Source organism: Oncorhynchus mykiss, chromosome 24 (assembly GCF_013265735.2).
Source record: "Oncorhynchus mykiss isolate Arlee chromosome 24, USDA_OmykA_1.1, whole genome shotgun sequence".
NCBI lineage: Eukaryota > Metazoa > Chordata > Actinopteri > Salmoniformes > Salmonidae > Oncorhynchus > Oncorhynchus mykiss.
In genome coordinates, this window is record NC_048588.1 from 37679218 (window position 1) to 37693274 (window position 14057).

Here is a 14057-nt window from a genome sequence, read left to right on the forward strand (position 1 = left end):
TATTTTATTTATTTCACCATTATTTAACCAGGTAGGCTAGTTGAGAACAAGTTGTAATTTGCAACTGCGACCTGGCCAAGATAAAGCATAGCAATTCGACACATACAACAGAGTTACACATGGAATTTTAACGGTCATTCAACTCGGGAACCCTGGCCCTTTTCTAGATCTCCGAACTGAAGAACACTGACGTTATGATTTGATCTCGTATTTACCGAGTTTAAAAAAAATGCGACATTCATCTCCCACTTCTGAGAACAGCTGTAGAACAGAACAATGAGCCAGATATTTCACCGGATGTGTAAATGTGAAGCATCCGGTTGACGTTTCCACTCACTACCAAATATGGTGATGAGAGGAAGCCCAATGACCGGCAATGGAAGAAGCCGGAGTGAGATGGATTTTGGCCGATATTCAAATCAAATTCTGCTAATTATCTCATCGATGAAACATTTGATCTTAATACAGTTTTCTGTTTCCAAAACTTTTAAATCCGTAACAGAGTGGACTCTCCCATTGGAAACGACCGACTCTGGTCTATCTTCAGTTACATATACACAAATCTTTATATGTGCCTGTTGGTGTCGTTCTTATAGCTCAGTGGTTGGTATATGTCTAAAGATGGTAAACTATACTTGGCTGTTGGTATATGTAAAAAAAAATATATATATACACTTGGCTTCATTAGCAAATATATTGGTAATTTCTTTGAAGTGAGTGCATTTCTTGACAGAGAGAAATCATCGCAGACCCTGTGCACTGAAATTTCAACATAAATATTCATGAATTTAAAAATCACTGGACTGGAATTTTTTTTATTCAATATCTTTTTTTTTCTCCAAACATGTACACAGCATTAATTTTAAATGATAATATATATATATACACACACACATACACTTCAGTGTATACCATTATCTTAAAAAGTTTAGGGCCAATATTGGGACACTGCAGCTGTGCGCATGAGAGAGAGAGAAGGGAGGTGGCTTGGTGTCTGGACGTCCGGGCTATACATCCACACAACGGCAAAGTCACACTGGTAGACAAAACTAACAGTGGAGCGGGTTGAAGCATCACACCAGTGCTTGGCCTTGTAGCAAAGCAGGTCGGGAGAGAAGAGATATTGTGCAAGAGCTGCCGGGAGACAGGAGAGTGACACTACTGACTGAGCTGAAGAGCAGCAACACTCCTGCCCCCCCCCCCCCCCCCCCCAACAGGTAGAGGAGAGGTGCAAGCAGAGCAAAAATAACAACGGAATGAGGATCTGTTTTGTACATGTTGAATGTGAAGAACCTACAACATTCTGACTACTAGTAATGAACAGCACCGTGCAGAGTGAGACTGGAGACATAACAACCAGGTTCTTCCCCAAAACGCCTCCTTTTCTCCTGAAGATGCAATCGTAGCTACATTTTTCTACACTCACTTTTGCCCTACTGTAAAAAATATTGAACTTTAATAAAACTATATTTCACAGGATGTATGAACCAATACTGTAGTATAGACATTCTGCTAGCACCCCCCCCCCCCCCTCCCCTCCCCCAACCAGACACACTATAAACGGTGCAGTTGGCCAACCAACTGTATGTTTTACAGTAGCAGAACAGTCCAATATTATTCTTAACAGTTCTGCTGCCGTACGTTCTTACAAAATCCGACAGTTCCGATCATTCCAGTTGTTATTTAACCATACAGTACCAATACAGTATAATTCATCATTCTAAATCACTACACCGGGGAATGAAACCCATGTGTGGGGACCAATATGGACAGAAATTAGGGAAGAGATTGAGTTTTCCAGTTTTTACCAATACAAAAAAAAAGAAGAAGAAATGAACACACCCAGTTCTTGACTGTGCCGGTCGAAGATATACATCTGCCATCACACCACCACGTTGTCTACTCTGAACGCAACAAGAGGGATTTTACCGGAAACCGGTTGCAATTCGCTCCCCATTGCTTCCCCCTTTGGTACTAAACCCTTCAATGTTTTCAGATCTTTAAAGTGCTGACCCTTCAGATGTACAAACATCAAAGAATTAAAAAGGTCAAGGGGAGGGGGGGGACTACTGGGGGACAGGCTGGGAGAAAGGGATCCCATGGAACCGCATGGACCAGTGGGCCAGGGCATGTTGTTGTCTAAGGAAGGAGTGGTGGGTGTGGTCAGCCAGGAGGGAGGTGTCAGGCTGAGCATCTACATCATCCCCATCTGCATCAGAGAGTTGGCGTACGCCATCGGCTTCACATTCGGATGAGGCTGTGGAGGAAAGATACGAGATGTTTTATTGGCCCATGGTAACAAATACGGAAACTTATTTCCCCCCCTCAAAGCTAAAGATCCGGATCCCGTTCACACCTCCCCTTCATGTTTCTCTTTAGTCACCCTCTTCTGAACCAAGCCACTCTCTGCCTCACATTTCTGAACAACTGAAATAACACATCCTGCAGCCATTTTGTTTTTTTTTGTTAACTAGGCAAGTCAGTTAAGAACAAATTCTTATTTACAAAAACTACCCCGGCCAAACGCGGATGACGCTGGGCCAAATGTGATGCAGCCATGGAGTCTAACCAGGTACTGCAGAGACACCTCTTGCACTGAGATGTCTATGACCACCGTGGAGCCCATTTGAATGAACATTCTCACAAATATTTATTGAAGGCTATACAACCCGTCTGTTGTAACCCATATTGCAGTTGCATAAGCAGGGAAGTCCCTACACAATGCATTGTGGCAAAATCCATCAGCATATTGTGTGGTGTAGGATAATCTGTCTCCTGTTGGTCATGATAATCTACATAGTTATTCTGCTTTATATTGTCTCCTATTGGTGATGGTAATCTACATAGTTATTCTGCTTTAGACTGTCTCCTATTGGTCATGATAATCTACGCAGTTATTCTGCTTTATATTGTCTCCTATTGGTGATGGTAATCTACATAGTTATTCTGCTTTAGATTGTCTCCTATTGGTCATGATAATCTACATAGTTATTCTGCTTTATATTGTCTCCTATTAGTGATGATAATCTACATAGTTATGCTGCTTTAGACTGTCTCCTATTGGTCATGATAAACTACAGTTATACTGCTGCTTTATATTGTCTCCTATTGGTCATGATAATCTACACAGTTATTCTGCTTTAGACTGTCTCCTATTGGTGATGATAATCTACACAGTTATTCTGCTTTAGACCGTCTCCTATTGGTGATGATAATCTACAGTTATTCTGCTTTAGACTGTCTCCTATTGGTCATGATAATCTACATAGTTATGCTGCTTTAGACTGTCTCCTATTGGTCATGATAATCTACATAGTTATGCTGCTTTAGACTGTCTCCTATTGGTGATGATAATCTACAGTTATTCTGCTTTAGACTGTCTCCTATTGGTCATGATAATCTACACAGTTATACTGCTGCTTTAGACTGTCTCCTATTGGTCATGATAATCTACACAGTTTTCTGCTTTAGACCGTCTCCTATTGGTCATGATAATCTACATAGTTATTCTGCTTTAGACTGTCTCCTATTGGTGATGATAAACTACAGTTATTCTGCTCTATATTGTCTCCTATTGGTGATGATAATCTACATAGTTATTCTGCTTTAGATTGTCTCCTATTGGTCATGATAAACTAGTTATACTGCTGCTTTAGAATGTCTCCTATTGGTCATGATAATCTACAGTTATTCTGCTTTAGACTGTCTCCTATTGGTGATGATAATCTACAGTTATTCTGCTTTAGACTGTCTCCTATTGGTCATGATAATCTACAGTTATTCTGCTGCTTTAGACTGTCTCCTATTGGTCATGATAATCTACAGTTATTCTGCTTTAGACTGTCTCCTATTGGTCATGATAATCTACAGTTATTCTGCTTTAGACTGTATCCTATTGGTCATGATAATCTACACAGTTATTCTGCTGCTTTAGACTGTCTCCTATTGGTCATGATAATCTACAGTTATTCTGCTTTAGACTGTCTCCTATTGGTCATGATAATCTACACAGTTATTCTGCTTTAGACTGTCTCCTACTGGTCATGATAATCTACAGTTATTCTGCTGCTTTAGACTGTCTCCTATTGGTCATGATAATCTACATAGTTATTCTGCTTTAGACTGTCTCCTATTGGTCATGATAATCTACAGTTATTCTGCTTTAGACTGTCTCCTATTGGTCATGATAATCTACACAGTTATTCTGCTGCTTTAGACTGTCTCCTATTGGTCATGATAATCTACAGTTATTCTGCTTTAGACTGTCTCCTATTGGTGATGATAATCTACAGTTATTCTGCTTTAGACTGTCTCCTATTGGTCATGATAATCTACAGTTATTCTGCTTTAGACTGTCTCCTATTGGTCATGATAATCTACAGTTATTCTGCTTTAGACTGTCTCCTATTGGTCATGATAATCTACACAGTTATTCTGCTGCTTTAGACTGTCTCCTATTGGTCATGATAATCTACAGTTATTCTGCTGCTTTAGACTGTCTCCTATTGGTCATGATAATCTACAGTTATTCTGCTGCTTTAGACTGTCTCCTATTGGTCATGATAATCTACGCAGTTATTCTGCTTTAGACTGTCTCCTATTGGTCATGATAATCTACAGTTATTCTGCTTTAGACTGTCTCCTATTGGTCATGATAATCTACAGTTATTCTGCTTTAGACTGTCTCCTATTGGTCATGATAATCTACACAGTTATTCTGCTGCTTTAGACTGTCTCCTATTGGTCATGATAATCTACAGTTATTCTGCTTTAGACTGTCTCCTATTGGTCATGATAATCTACAGTTATTCTGCTTTAGACTGTCTCCTATTGGTGATGATAATCTACAGTTATTCTGCTTTAGACTGTCTCCTATTGGTCATGATAATCTACAGTTATTCTGCTTTAGACTGTCTCCTATTGGTCATGATAATCTACAGTTATTCTGCTTTAGACTGTCTCCTATTGGTCATGATAATCTACAGTTATTCTGCTTTAGACTGTCTCCTATTGGTCATGATAATCTACACAGTTATTCTGCTTTAGACTGTCTCCTATTGGTCATGATAATCTACAGTTATTCTGCTTTAGACTGTCTCCTATTGGTCATGATAATCTACACAGTTATTCTGCTTTAGACTGTCTCCTATTGGTCATGATAATCTACAGTTATTCTGCTTTAGACTGTCTCCTATTGGTCATGATAATCTACAGTTATTCTGCTTTAGACTGTCTCCTATTGGTCATGATAATCTACACAGTTATTCTGCTTTAGACTGTCTCCTATTGGTCATGATAATCTACAGTTATTCTGCTTTAGACTGTCTCCTATTGGTCATGATAATCTACAGTTATTCTGCTTTAGACTGTCTCCTATTGGTCATGATAATCTACAGTTATTCTGCTGCTTTAGACTGTCTCCTATTGGTCATGATAATCTACATAGTTATTCTGCTTTAGACTGTCTCCTACTGGTCATGATAATCTACAGTTATTCTGCTTTAGACTGTCTCCTATTGGTCATGATAATCTACAGTTATTCTGCTTTAGACTGTCTCCTATTGGTCATGATAATCTACAGTTATTCTGCTTTAGACTGTCTCCTATTGGTCATGATAATCTACAGTTATTCTGCTTTAGACTGTCTCCTATTGGTCATGATAATCTACAGTTATTCTGCTTTAGACTGTCTCCTATTGGTCATGATAATCTACAGTTATTCTGCTGCTTTAGACTGTCTCCTATTGGTCATGATAATCTACATAGTTATTCTGCTTTAGACTGTCTCCTACTGGTCATGATAATCTACAGTTATTCTGCTTTAGACTGTCTCCTATTGGTCATGATAATCTACAGTTATTCTGCTTTAGACTGTCTCCTATTGGTCATGATAATCTACAGTTATTCTGCTTTAGACTGTCTCCTATTGGTCATGATAATCTACACAGTTATTCTGCTGCTTTAGACTGTCTCCTATTGGTCATGATAATCTACACAGTTATTCTGCTTTAGACTGTCTCCTATTGGTCATGATAATCTACAGTTATTCTGCTTTAGACTGTCTCCTACTGGTCATGATAATCTACAGTTATTCTGCTTTAGACTGTCTCCTACTGGTCATGATAATCTACAGTTATTCTGCTTTAGACTGTCTCCTATTGGTCATGATAATCTACAGTTATTCTGCTTTAGACTGTCTCCTACTGGTCATGATAATCTACAGTTATTCTGCTTTAGACTGTCTCCTACTGGTCATGATAATCTACAGTTATTCTGCTTTAGACTGTCTCCTATTGGTCATGATAATCTACAGTTATTCTGCTTTAGACTGTCTCCTATTGGTCATGATAATCTACAGTTATTCTGCTTTAGACTGTCTCCTACTGGTCATGATAATCTACAGTTATTCTGCTTTAGACTGTCTCCTATTGGTCATGATAATCTACAGTTATTCTGCTTTAGACTGTCTCCTATTGGTCATGATAATCTACACAGTTATTCTGCTTTAGACTGTCTCCTATTGGTCATGATAATCTACAGTTATTCTGCTTTAGACTGTCTCCTATTGGTCATGATAATCTACAGTTATTCTGCTTTAGACTGTCTCCTATTGGTCATGATAATCTACACAGTTATTCTGCTTTAGACTGTCTCCTATTGGTCATGATAATCTACAGTTATTCTGCTTTAGACTGTCTCCTATTGGTCATGATAATCTACAGTTATTCTGCTTTAGACTGTCTCCTATTGGTCATGATAATCTACAGTTATTCTGCTTTAGACTGTCTCCTATTGGTCATGATAATCTACACAGTTATTCTGCTTTAGACTGTCTCCTATTGGTCATGATAATCTACAGTTATTCTGCTTTAGACTGTCTCCTATTGGTCATGATAATCTACAGTTATTCTGCTTTAGACTGTCTCCTATTGGTCATGATAATCTACAGTTATTCTGCTTTAGACTGTCTCCTATTGGTCATGATAATCTACAGTTATTCTGCGGGAAAAAAAGTAGCGGGAAAAAAAAATAACAGAAAATCCAGGCAGTCAAAATAGACTGTATGTGTTTAATATGCTGGTTTACATTTGCTGTTAGAACAGACTAAATCTGTACCAACACGTCGATCGTGTCTTTCGTGTAGGCTACAACATGAAATCACACTCGAGGCATGGAATGCATAGTTGGAACATGTCGACCATGTCTTCAGTGTACAACATTAAGTTTCCTCCTCCACGTCAATGAGGGGGGAGCGGCAGTAGAGCAACGGGAGCAATGAACAGCAGCTACGTGGGCGGCAGAGTGGGAGGCGGCAGAGTGGGAGGCGGCCACGTGGGCGACGGCAGAGTGGGCGGCGGCAGAGTGGGAAGAGGCAGAGTGGGAAGAGGCAGAGTGGGCGGCGGCAGAGTGGGAGGCGGCCACGTGGGCGGCGGCAGAGTGGGAGGCGGCCACGTGGGCGGCGGCAGAGTGGGCGGCGGCCACGTGGGCGGCGGCAGAGTGGGCGGCGGCAGAGTGGGCGGCGGCAGAGTGGGCGGCGGCAGAGTGGGAAGAGGCAGAGTGGGAAGAGGCAGAGTGGGAAGAGGCAGAGTGGGAGGCGGAAGAGTGGGAAGAGGCAGAGTGGGAGGCGGCAGAGTGGGAAGAGGCAGAGTGGGAAGAGGCAGAGTGGGAAGAGGCAGAGTGGGAAGAGGCAGAGTGGGAAGAGGCAGAGTGGGAAGAGGCAGAGTGGGAAGAGGCAGAGTGGGAAGAGGCAGAGTGGGAGGCGGCAGAGTGGGAGGCGGCAGAGTGGGAGGCGGCAGAGTGGGAGGCGGCAGAGTGGGAGGCGGCAGAGTGGGAGGCGGCTATGTTAAAAACAATGTTGCCACCTGCACAGAAATCTCTATCAATAGCCACGACGAGTCGGGTTCTAGACTGCAACCAGTTTAATTTTTTTATTTATTTATTTTACCTTTATTTAACCAGGTAGGCAAGTTGAGAACAAGTTCTCATTTACAATTGCGACCTGGAGGCCTGAAAGGTACTGTAACTAAGTAGATGTACTGTTATTGTAACGTTGGTTAGGGTTAGTATGTCAAAGTTATTATCAGATGTACTTACCACAGCAGTGAACTGGTGAAACTCTGGTTTGAGGTCTGATCCTCTGAGGTGGATGTACGCTCCCTTATTAGCCATCTGATCACTTGAGGGAGAGAGAGAAGGACAGAGAGAGGAAGGGAAGGGGAGAGAGAGAGATGGGAAAGGAAGAGCGAGGGGAAGGGGAAGGGAAGGGAAGAGCGAGGGGAAGGGAAGAGCGAGGGGAAGGGAAGAGCGAGGGGAAGGGAAGAGCGAGGGGAAGGGAAGAGCGAGGGGAAGGGAAGGGGAGAGCGAGGGGAAGGGAAGGGGAGAGCGAGGGGAAGGGAAGGGGAGAGCGAGGGGAAGGGAAGGGGAGAGCGAGGGGAAGGGAAGAGTGAGGGGAAGGAAAGGGAAGAGCGAGGGGAAGGGAAGGGAAGAGCGAGGGGAAGGGAAGGGAAGAGCGAGGGGAAGGGAAGGGAAGGGCGAGGGGAAGGGAAGGGCGAGGGGAAGGGAAGGGGAGAGCGAGGGGAAGTGAAGGGGAGAGCGAGGGGAAGGGAAGAGTGAGGGGAAGGGAAGGGGAGAGCGAGGGGAAGGGAAGAGTGAGGGGAAGGGAAGGGAAGAGCGAGGGGAAGGGAAGGGAAGGGCGAGGGGAAGGGAAGGGAAGAGTGAGGGGAAGGGAAGGGAAGAGCGAGGGGAAGGGAAGGGAAGAGCGAGGGGAAGGGAAGGGAAGAGTGAGGGGAAGGGAAGAGAAGAGCGAGGGGAAGGGAAGAGAAGAGCGAGGGGAAGGGAAGGGAAGAGCGAGGGGAAGGGAAGGGAAGAGTGAGGGGAAGGGAAGGGGAGAGCGAGTGGAAGGGGTGAGAAGAGAATACTGATCTTAAATGTCTTTAGAGGGGGTGACATTTGACATGTGAGAGTCTTACAATAGATGTTGTTTAAATCTGGCAATGCATATTAAAAAAAAAAAATCACAACATTTGGATTGAATAGTGAGTCTGTTGCCCTAGTTACCAGTAGTTGGGCGCTGAGAAGACTGTGATGCACTTCCCTGAGTGTGTGACCTCATAACCCTCTGCCTTGACCTCGTGACTGCGGACGATGTAATCCAACTTGTTCTGGTCCAGGAACCGCTCGGTGACGTCAGGACCAAACTGACAGCTCACACCTCGCTTAGAGACAGACCGCCCATTCTGGGGGGGGGGGGGGTCAGGAAAAAAATAAAATAATCAAATAGACAGATGACATGATGCAGTAGAGCCATTTAAACCAGATTATATTAGAATGGTATTTTGTTGTTGGACCAGAGTGTATTTCTAGGACACCAAACCTGTGGCTGTGGGTCTGACCAGAGGAGATCACACATGGGACCTGAAGGAAAACAAACAGTTGAAAGAACACTTTAATTCCTCGGTCCTAAACGAGAAAGGTATTGATTAATTGATCGCTCTTACCAGAGTCTGGGGGCTGTCTGTTCCTGTCGATCTTCCTCAGATCGTCGAGCATCACTCCGTCCTCACTGAACAGCCCCCCGTGCATCACCTGACACAGACAGAACACAACTAAAGACAATATTCTCAAAATGTCCAGTTGTACAGTTGGAAGGCCTCGGCATGCTTCAGTTCGGCTGGCGCCTAGCGGAACTTGGCTGAACGACCGTGCTTCATACTCTCTTAAAAAGACCTTTGCTTGAAAAACGAGAAATAAGAAATAAAAAAAAAAGTGGCAATAGTACCGTTTGTCCATCTTGAGACGCCAAAGCCATTATTCACTTCCTCAAAAAAAGTCAGAATGGATCTAACTCAAGAAATCTGTCATGAATTGACGTTAATCGCTGAAGAGATTTGTCACACAATGTTACATGTAACATAGAAGTTTGGTGCATTGTTTATCAATTCAATTTTTTTTGCAGGAAAACGAGTTCTCACTGAATGGCAGACTTTATTGAAGAATCCCTACTGTTGAAAAATCACAGACAAAGGGACTTTTCTTCACAGACAAAGGGACTTTTCTTCACAGACAAAGGGACTTTTCTTCACAGACAAAGGGACTTTTCTTCACAGACAAAGGGACTTTTCTTCACAGACAAAGGGACTTTTCTTCACAGACTAAGGGACTTTTCTTCACAGACAAAGGGACTTTTCTTCACAGACAAAGGGACTTTTCTTCACAGACAAAGGGACTTTTCTTCACAGACAAAGGGACTTTTCTTCACAGACAAAGGGACTTTTCTTCACAGACAAAGGGACTTTTCTTCACAGACAAAGGGACTTTTCTTCACAGACAAAGGGACTTTTCTTCACAGACAAAGGGACTTTTCTTCACAGACAAAGGGACTTTTCTTCACAGACAAAGGGACTTTTCTTCACAGACAAAGGGACTTTTCTTCACAGACAAAGGGACTTTTCTTCACAGACAAAGGGACTTTTCTTCACAGACAAAGGGACTTTTCTTCACAGACAAAGGGACTTTTCTTCACAGACAAAGGGACTTTTCTTCACAGACAAAGGGACTTTTCTTCACAGACAAAGGGACTTTTCTTCACAGACAAAGGGACTTTTCTTCACAGACAAAGGGACTTTTCTTCACAGACAAAGGGACTTTTCTTCACAGACAAAGGGACTTTTCTTCACAGACAAAGGGACTTTTCTTCACGGACTTTTCTTCACAGACAAAGGGACTTTTCTTCACAGACAAAGGGACCTTTCTTCACAGACAAAGGGACTTTTCTTCACAGACAAAGGGACTTTTCTTCACAGACAAAGGGACTTTTCTTCACAGACAAAGGGACCTTTCTTCACAGACAAAGGGACTTTTCTTCACAGACAAAGGGACTTTTCTTCACAGACAAAGGGACTTTTCTTCACAGACAAAGGGACCTTTCTTCACAGACAAAGGGACCTTTCTTCACAGACAAAGGGACCTTTCTTCACAGACAAAGGGACCTTTCTTCACAGACAAAGGGACCTTTCTTCACAGACAAAGGGACTTTTCTTCACAGACAAAGGGACTTTTCTTCACAGACAAAGGGACTTTTCTTCACAGACAAAGGGACTTTTCTTCACAGACTAAGGGACTTTTCTTCACAGACTAAGGGACTTTTTTTCACAGACTAAGGGACTTTTCTTCACAGACTAAGGGACTTTTCTTCACAGACAAAGGGACTTTTCTTCACAGACAAAGGGACTTTTCTTCACAGACAAAGGGACTTTTCTTCACAGACAAAGGGACTTTTCTTCACAGACAAAGGGACTTTTCTTCACAGACAAAGGGACTTTTCTTCACAGACAAAGGGACTTTTCTTCACAGACAAAGGGACTTTTCTTCACAGACAAAGGGACTTTTCTTCACAGACAAAGGGACTTTTCTTCACTGACTTTTCTTCACAGACAAAGGGACTTTTCTTCACAGACAAAGGGACCTTTCTTCACAGACAAAGGGACTTTTCTTCACAGACAAAGGGACTTTTCTTCACAGACAAAGGGACTTTTCTTCACAGACAAAGGGACCTTTCTTCACAGACAAAGGGACTTTTCTTCACAGACAAAGGGACTTTTCTTCACAGACAAAGGGACTTTTCTTCACAGACAAAGGGACCTTTCTTCACAGACAAAGGGACCTTTCTTCACAGACAAAGGGACCTTTCTTCACAGACAAAGGGACCTTTCTTCACAGACAAAGGGACCTTTCTTCACAGACAAAGGGACTTTTCTTCACAGACAAAGGGACTTTTCTTCACAGACAAAGGGACTTTTCTTCACAGACAAAGGGACTTTTCTTCACAGACTAAGGGACTTTTCTTCACAGACTAAGGGACTTTTTTTCACAGACTAAGGGACTTTTCTTCACAGACTAAGGGACTTTTCTTCACAGACTAAGGGACTTTTCTTCACAGACGAAGAGACTTTTCTTCACAGACGAAGAGACTTTTCTTCACAGACGAAGAGACTTTTCTTCACAGACGAAGAGACTTTTCTTGCCTCCAGAAAAATTGAGTGCCGAAACAGCCGGAAAAAACCCTCACCGAAGTCCAAAATGTCGTCCTATATGAACAAACTCCACCGAACTGTTTTGGCTGGGAAGCATGTGGACGCCTTAACAGAGAACCTACCATGACTTTGCTGTTTAATACACCGTGTGAGGGCTGTCAGGGGTCAAAGGTTAGAGGTCAGGGTTACCTAACAGGACTTTGCCGTTGATGCACTGCGCCACAGGTTAGGGTTTAAAGGTCAGGGTTACCTACCACGAGGAGAATCTCAATTGCATTAGTTATTTTTCCTCGCCTACCTCTCAAAAAACCCATTGGAGGAGATGGTCAGAGGGGAGGGACCTCTGGCTTTCTCATCCAATGAGTTTTGAGAATGAGTATGCAAATTAGATTCTTCCCGATGAATTTACAGTTAATACACTGTGCTTCAAAAAGGGGGTGTGGTAGATATCGAAACTCTTCCGCAAAGGACTGCGATAGGATACACATGACCAGCCTCAATGAAAAACGTGGCCATCGAGGAAGGGAAGACACTACTAACAAATTGACTCTCCTCGACCACTCGACCATCATCGGTTTCCGGGCCACGGAAGAGAGAGGACAGAGGCAGTTTGGAACTCGATGGTGAGTTTTGCAACCGAGGACAGGCGATTTTTGCTCGCTATGCGTATCAAGTGTTCCCATTCTGTGAGCTTGTGTGGCCTACCACTTCACGGCTGAGCCGTTGTTGCTCCAAGACGTTTCTAGTTGACAAAACCAGCACTTACAGTTGACCCGGGACAGCTCTAGCAGGAATTTGATGAACTGACTTGTTGGAAAGGTGTCATCCTATGACAGGGCCACATTGAAAAGACACATCTTCATTAAGGCCATTTAATGTGTTTATTTATTTAACTTGACAAGTCCGTTAATGAGAACAAATTATTATTTTACAATGACGGCCTAGGAACAGTGGGTTAACTGCCTTGTTTTAGGGGCAGAACGACAGATTTTTACTTTGTCAGCTCGGGGGATTAAATCTTGCAACCTTTCGGTTACTGGTCCAACGCTCTAACCACTAGGCTACTTGCCAATGTTTGTCAATGGAGATTGCATGGCTGTGTGCTTGACGTTATACACCCATCGGTAACAGGTGTGGCTGAAATAGCAGAATCCACCAATTTAAAAAGTGTATTCCCCAAAGTCCAAGTTCAAAATGTGAATTTACTCATTTCGTATTTACGGCTTCACAACTGGTAATTACCACCTTACCACATAGTTATAAACGCCAAATTACCTACCAGGACCTTGCCGTTGATGCACTATGCTAGAGGTTAGGGGTCAGAGGTCAGGGTTACCTACCAGAACTTTTCCATTGATGCACTGCGCCAGAGGCAGCCACTGGAAGACCTCACTGAAGAGCGTAAACATCTGAGTGGTGTACTTGGCCTTCACCTCCCCCTCAAAACCATACATCTGGTTCATGTTGTCAGTCTCGTGGTTACCTAGTTACACAGGAACATATGGACATCAGTTACCAACACAATTTACCCTTCGCTAAGCCCCACTCACAGAATTATGGGCAAGCAATCGCAACGTTTCGATGGATAGCAACTGTAGTTGAGTCCAACACCTCGGACAAGGTCATGTTTCAAACCCTTGGAAGCCAAGGAGGGCTATGGCAAAAACAGGAACGTAATTTTTAAAAAATCTATTGTTTGAAGAGTTAAATAATTTAACAGCGCACCAGAGGTCTCATTGAAAAAGTTGCTAACGCTAGCAGGTTGGCTAGCTCTCATTGAAAAAGTTAACGATAGCTATTAGCTAGCTCTCATTGAAAACATTGCTAAGGCCAGCTGATTAGCTAGCGCTCATCGAAAACATTGCTAACGCTTGCTAGCTCTCATTGAAAACATTGCTAACGCTTGCTAGCTCTCATTGAAAACGTTGCTAACGCTTGCTAGCTCTCATTGAAAACGTTGCTAACGCTTGCTAGCTCTCATTGAAAACGTTGCTAACGCTAACTGGTTAGCTAGCGCTCATTGAA

The 14057-nt window shown here is 42.9% G+C and overlaps 1 protein-coding gene and 1 long non-coding RNA gene across 2 annotated transcripts in view; both read right to left on the reverse strand.

The window, feature by feature from the left end:
• Positions 1-275: 275 nt before the first annotated feature.
• LOC110503255 (serine/threonine-protein phosphatase 5) overlaps positions 276-14057 on the reverse strand; it is a 38780-nt gene continuing 24998 nt past the window's right edge. Inside the window, exons 8-13 of the mRNA XM_036961264.1 lie at positions 13373-13515; positions 9498-9585; positions 9374-9414; positions 9058-9236; positions 8095-8176; positions 276-2257 (exon numbers count right to left, since the gene is read on the reverse strand). Of these exons, the coding sequence (XP_036817159.1) occupies positions 2195-2257; positions 8095-8176; positions 9058-9236; positions 9374-9414; positions 9498-9585; positions 13373-13515 (596 nt within the window). The 3' untranslated portion in view covers positions 276-2194. The remainder of the gene's footprint in view (positions 2258-8094; positions 8177-9057; positions 9237-9373; positions 9415-9497; positions 9586-13372; positions 13516-14057) is intronic.
• On the reverse strand, positions 10013-13013 carry LOC118944019. Its single transcript, XR_005039322.1, has 2 exons — positions 11487-13013; positions 10013-10922 (listed from the first exon to the last, which is right to left on the reverse strand). It is a non-coding gene; the product is annotated as an uncharacterized LOC118944019 (long non-coding RNA).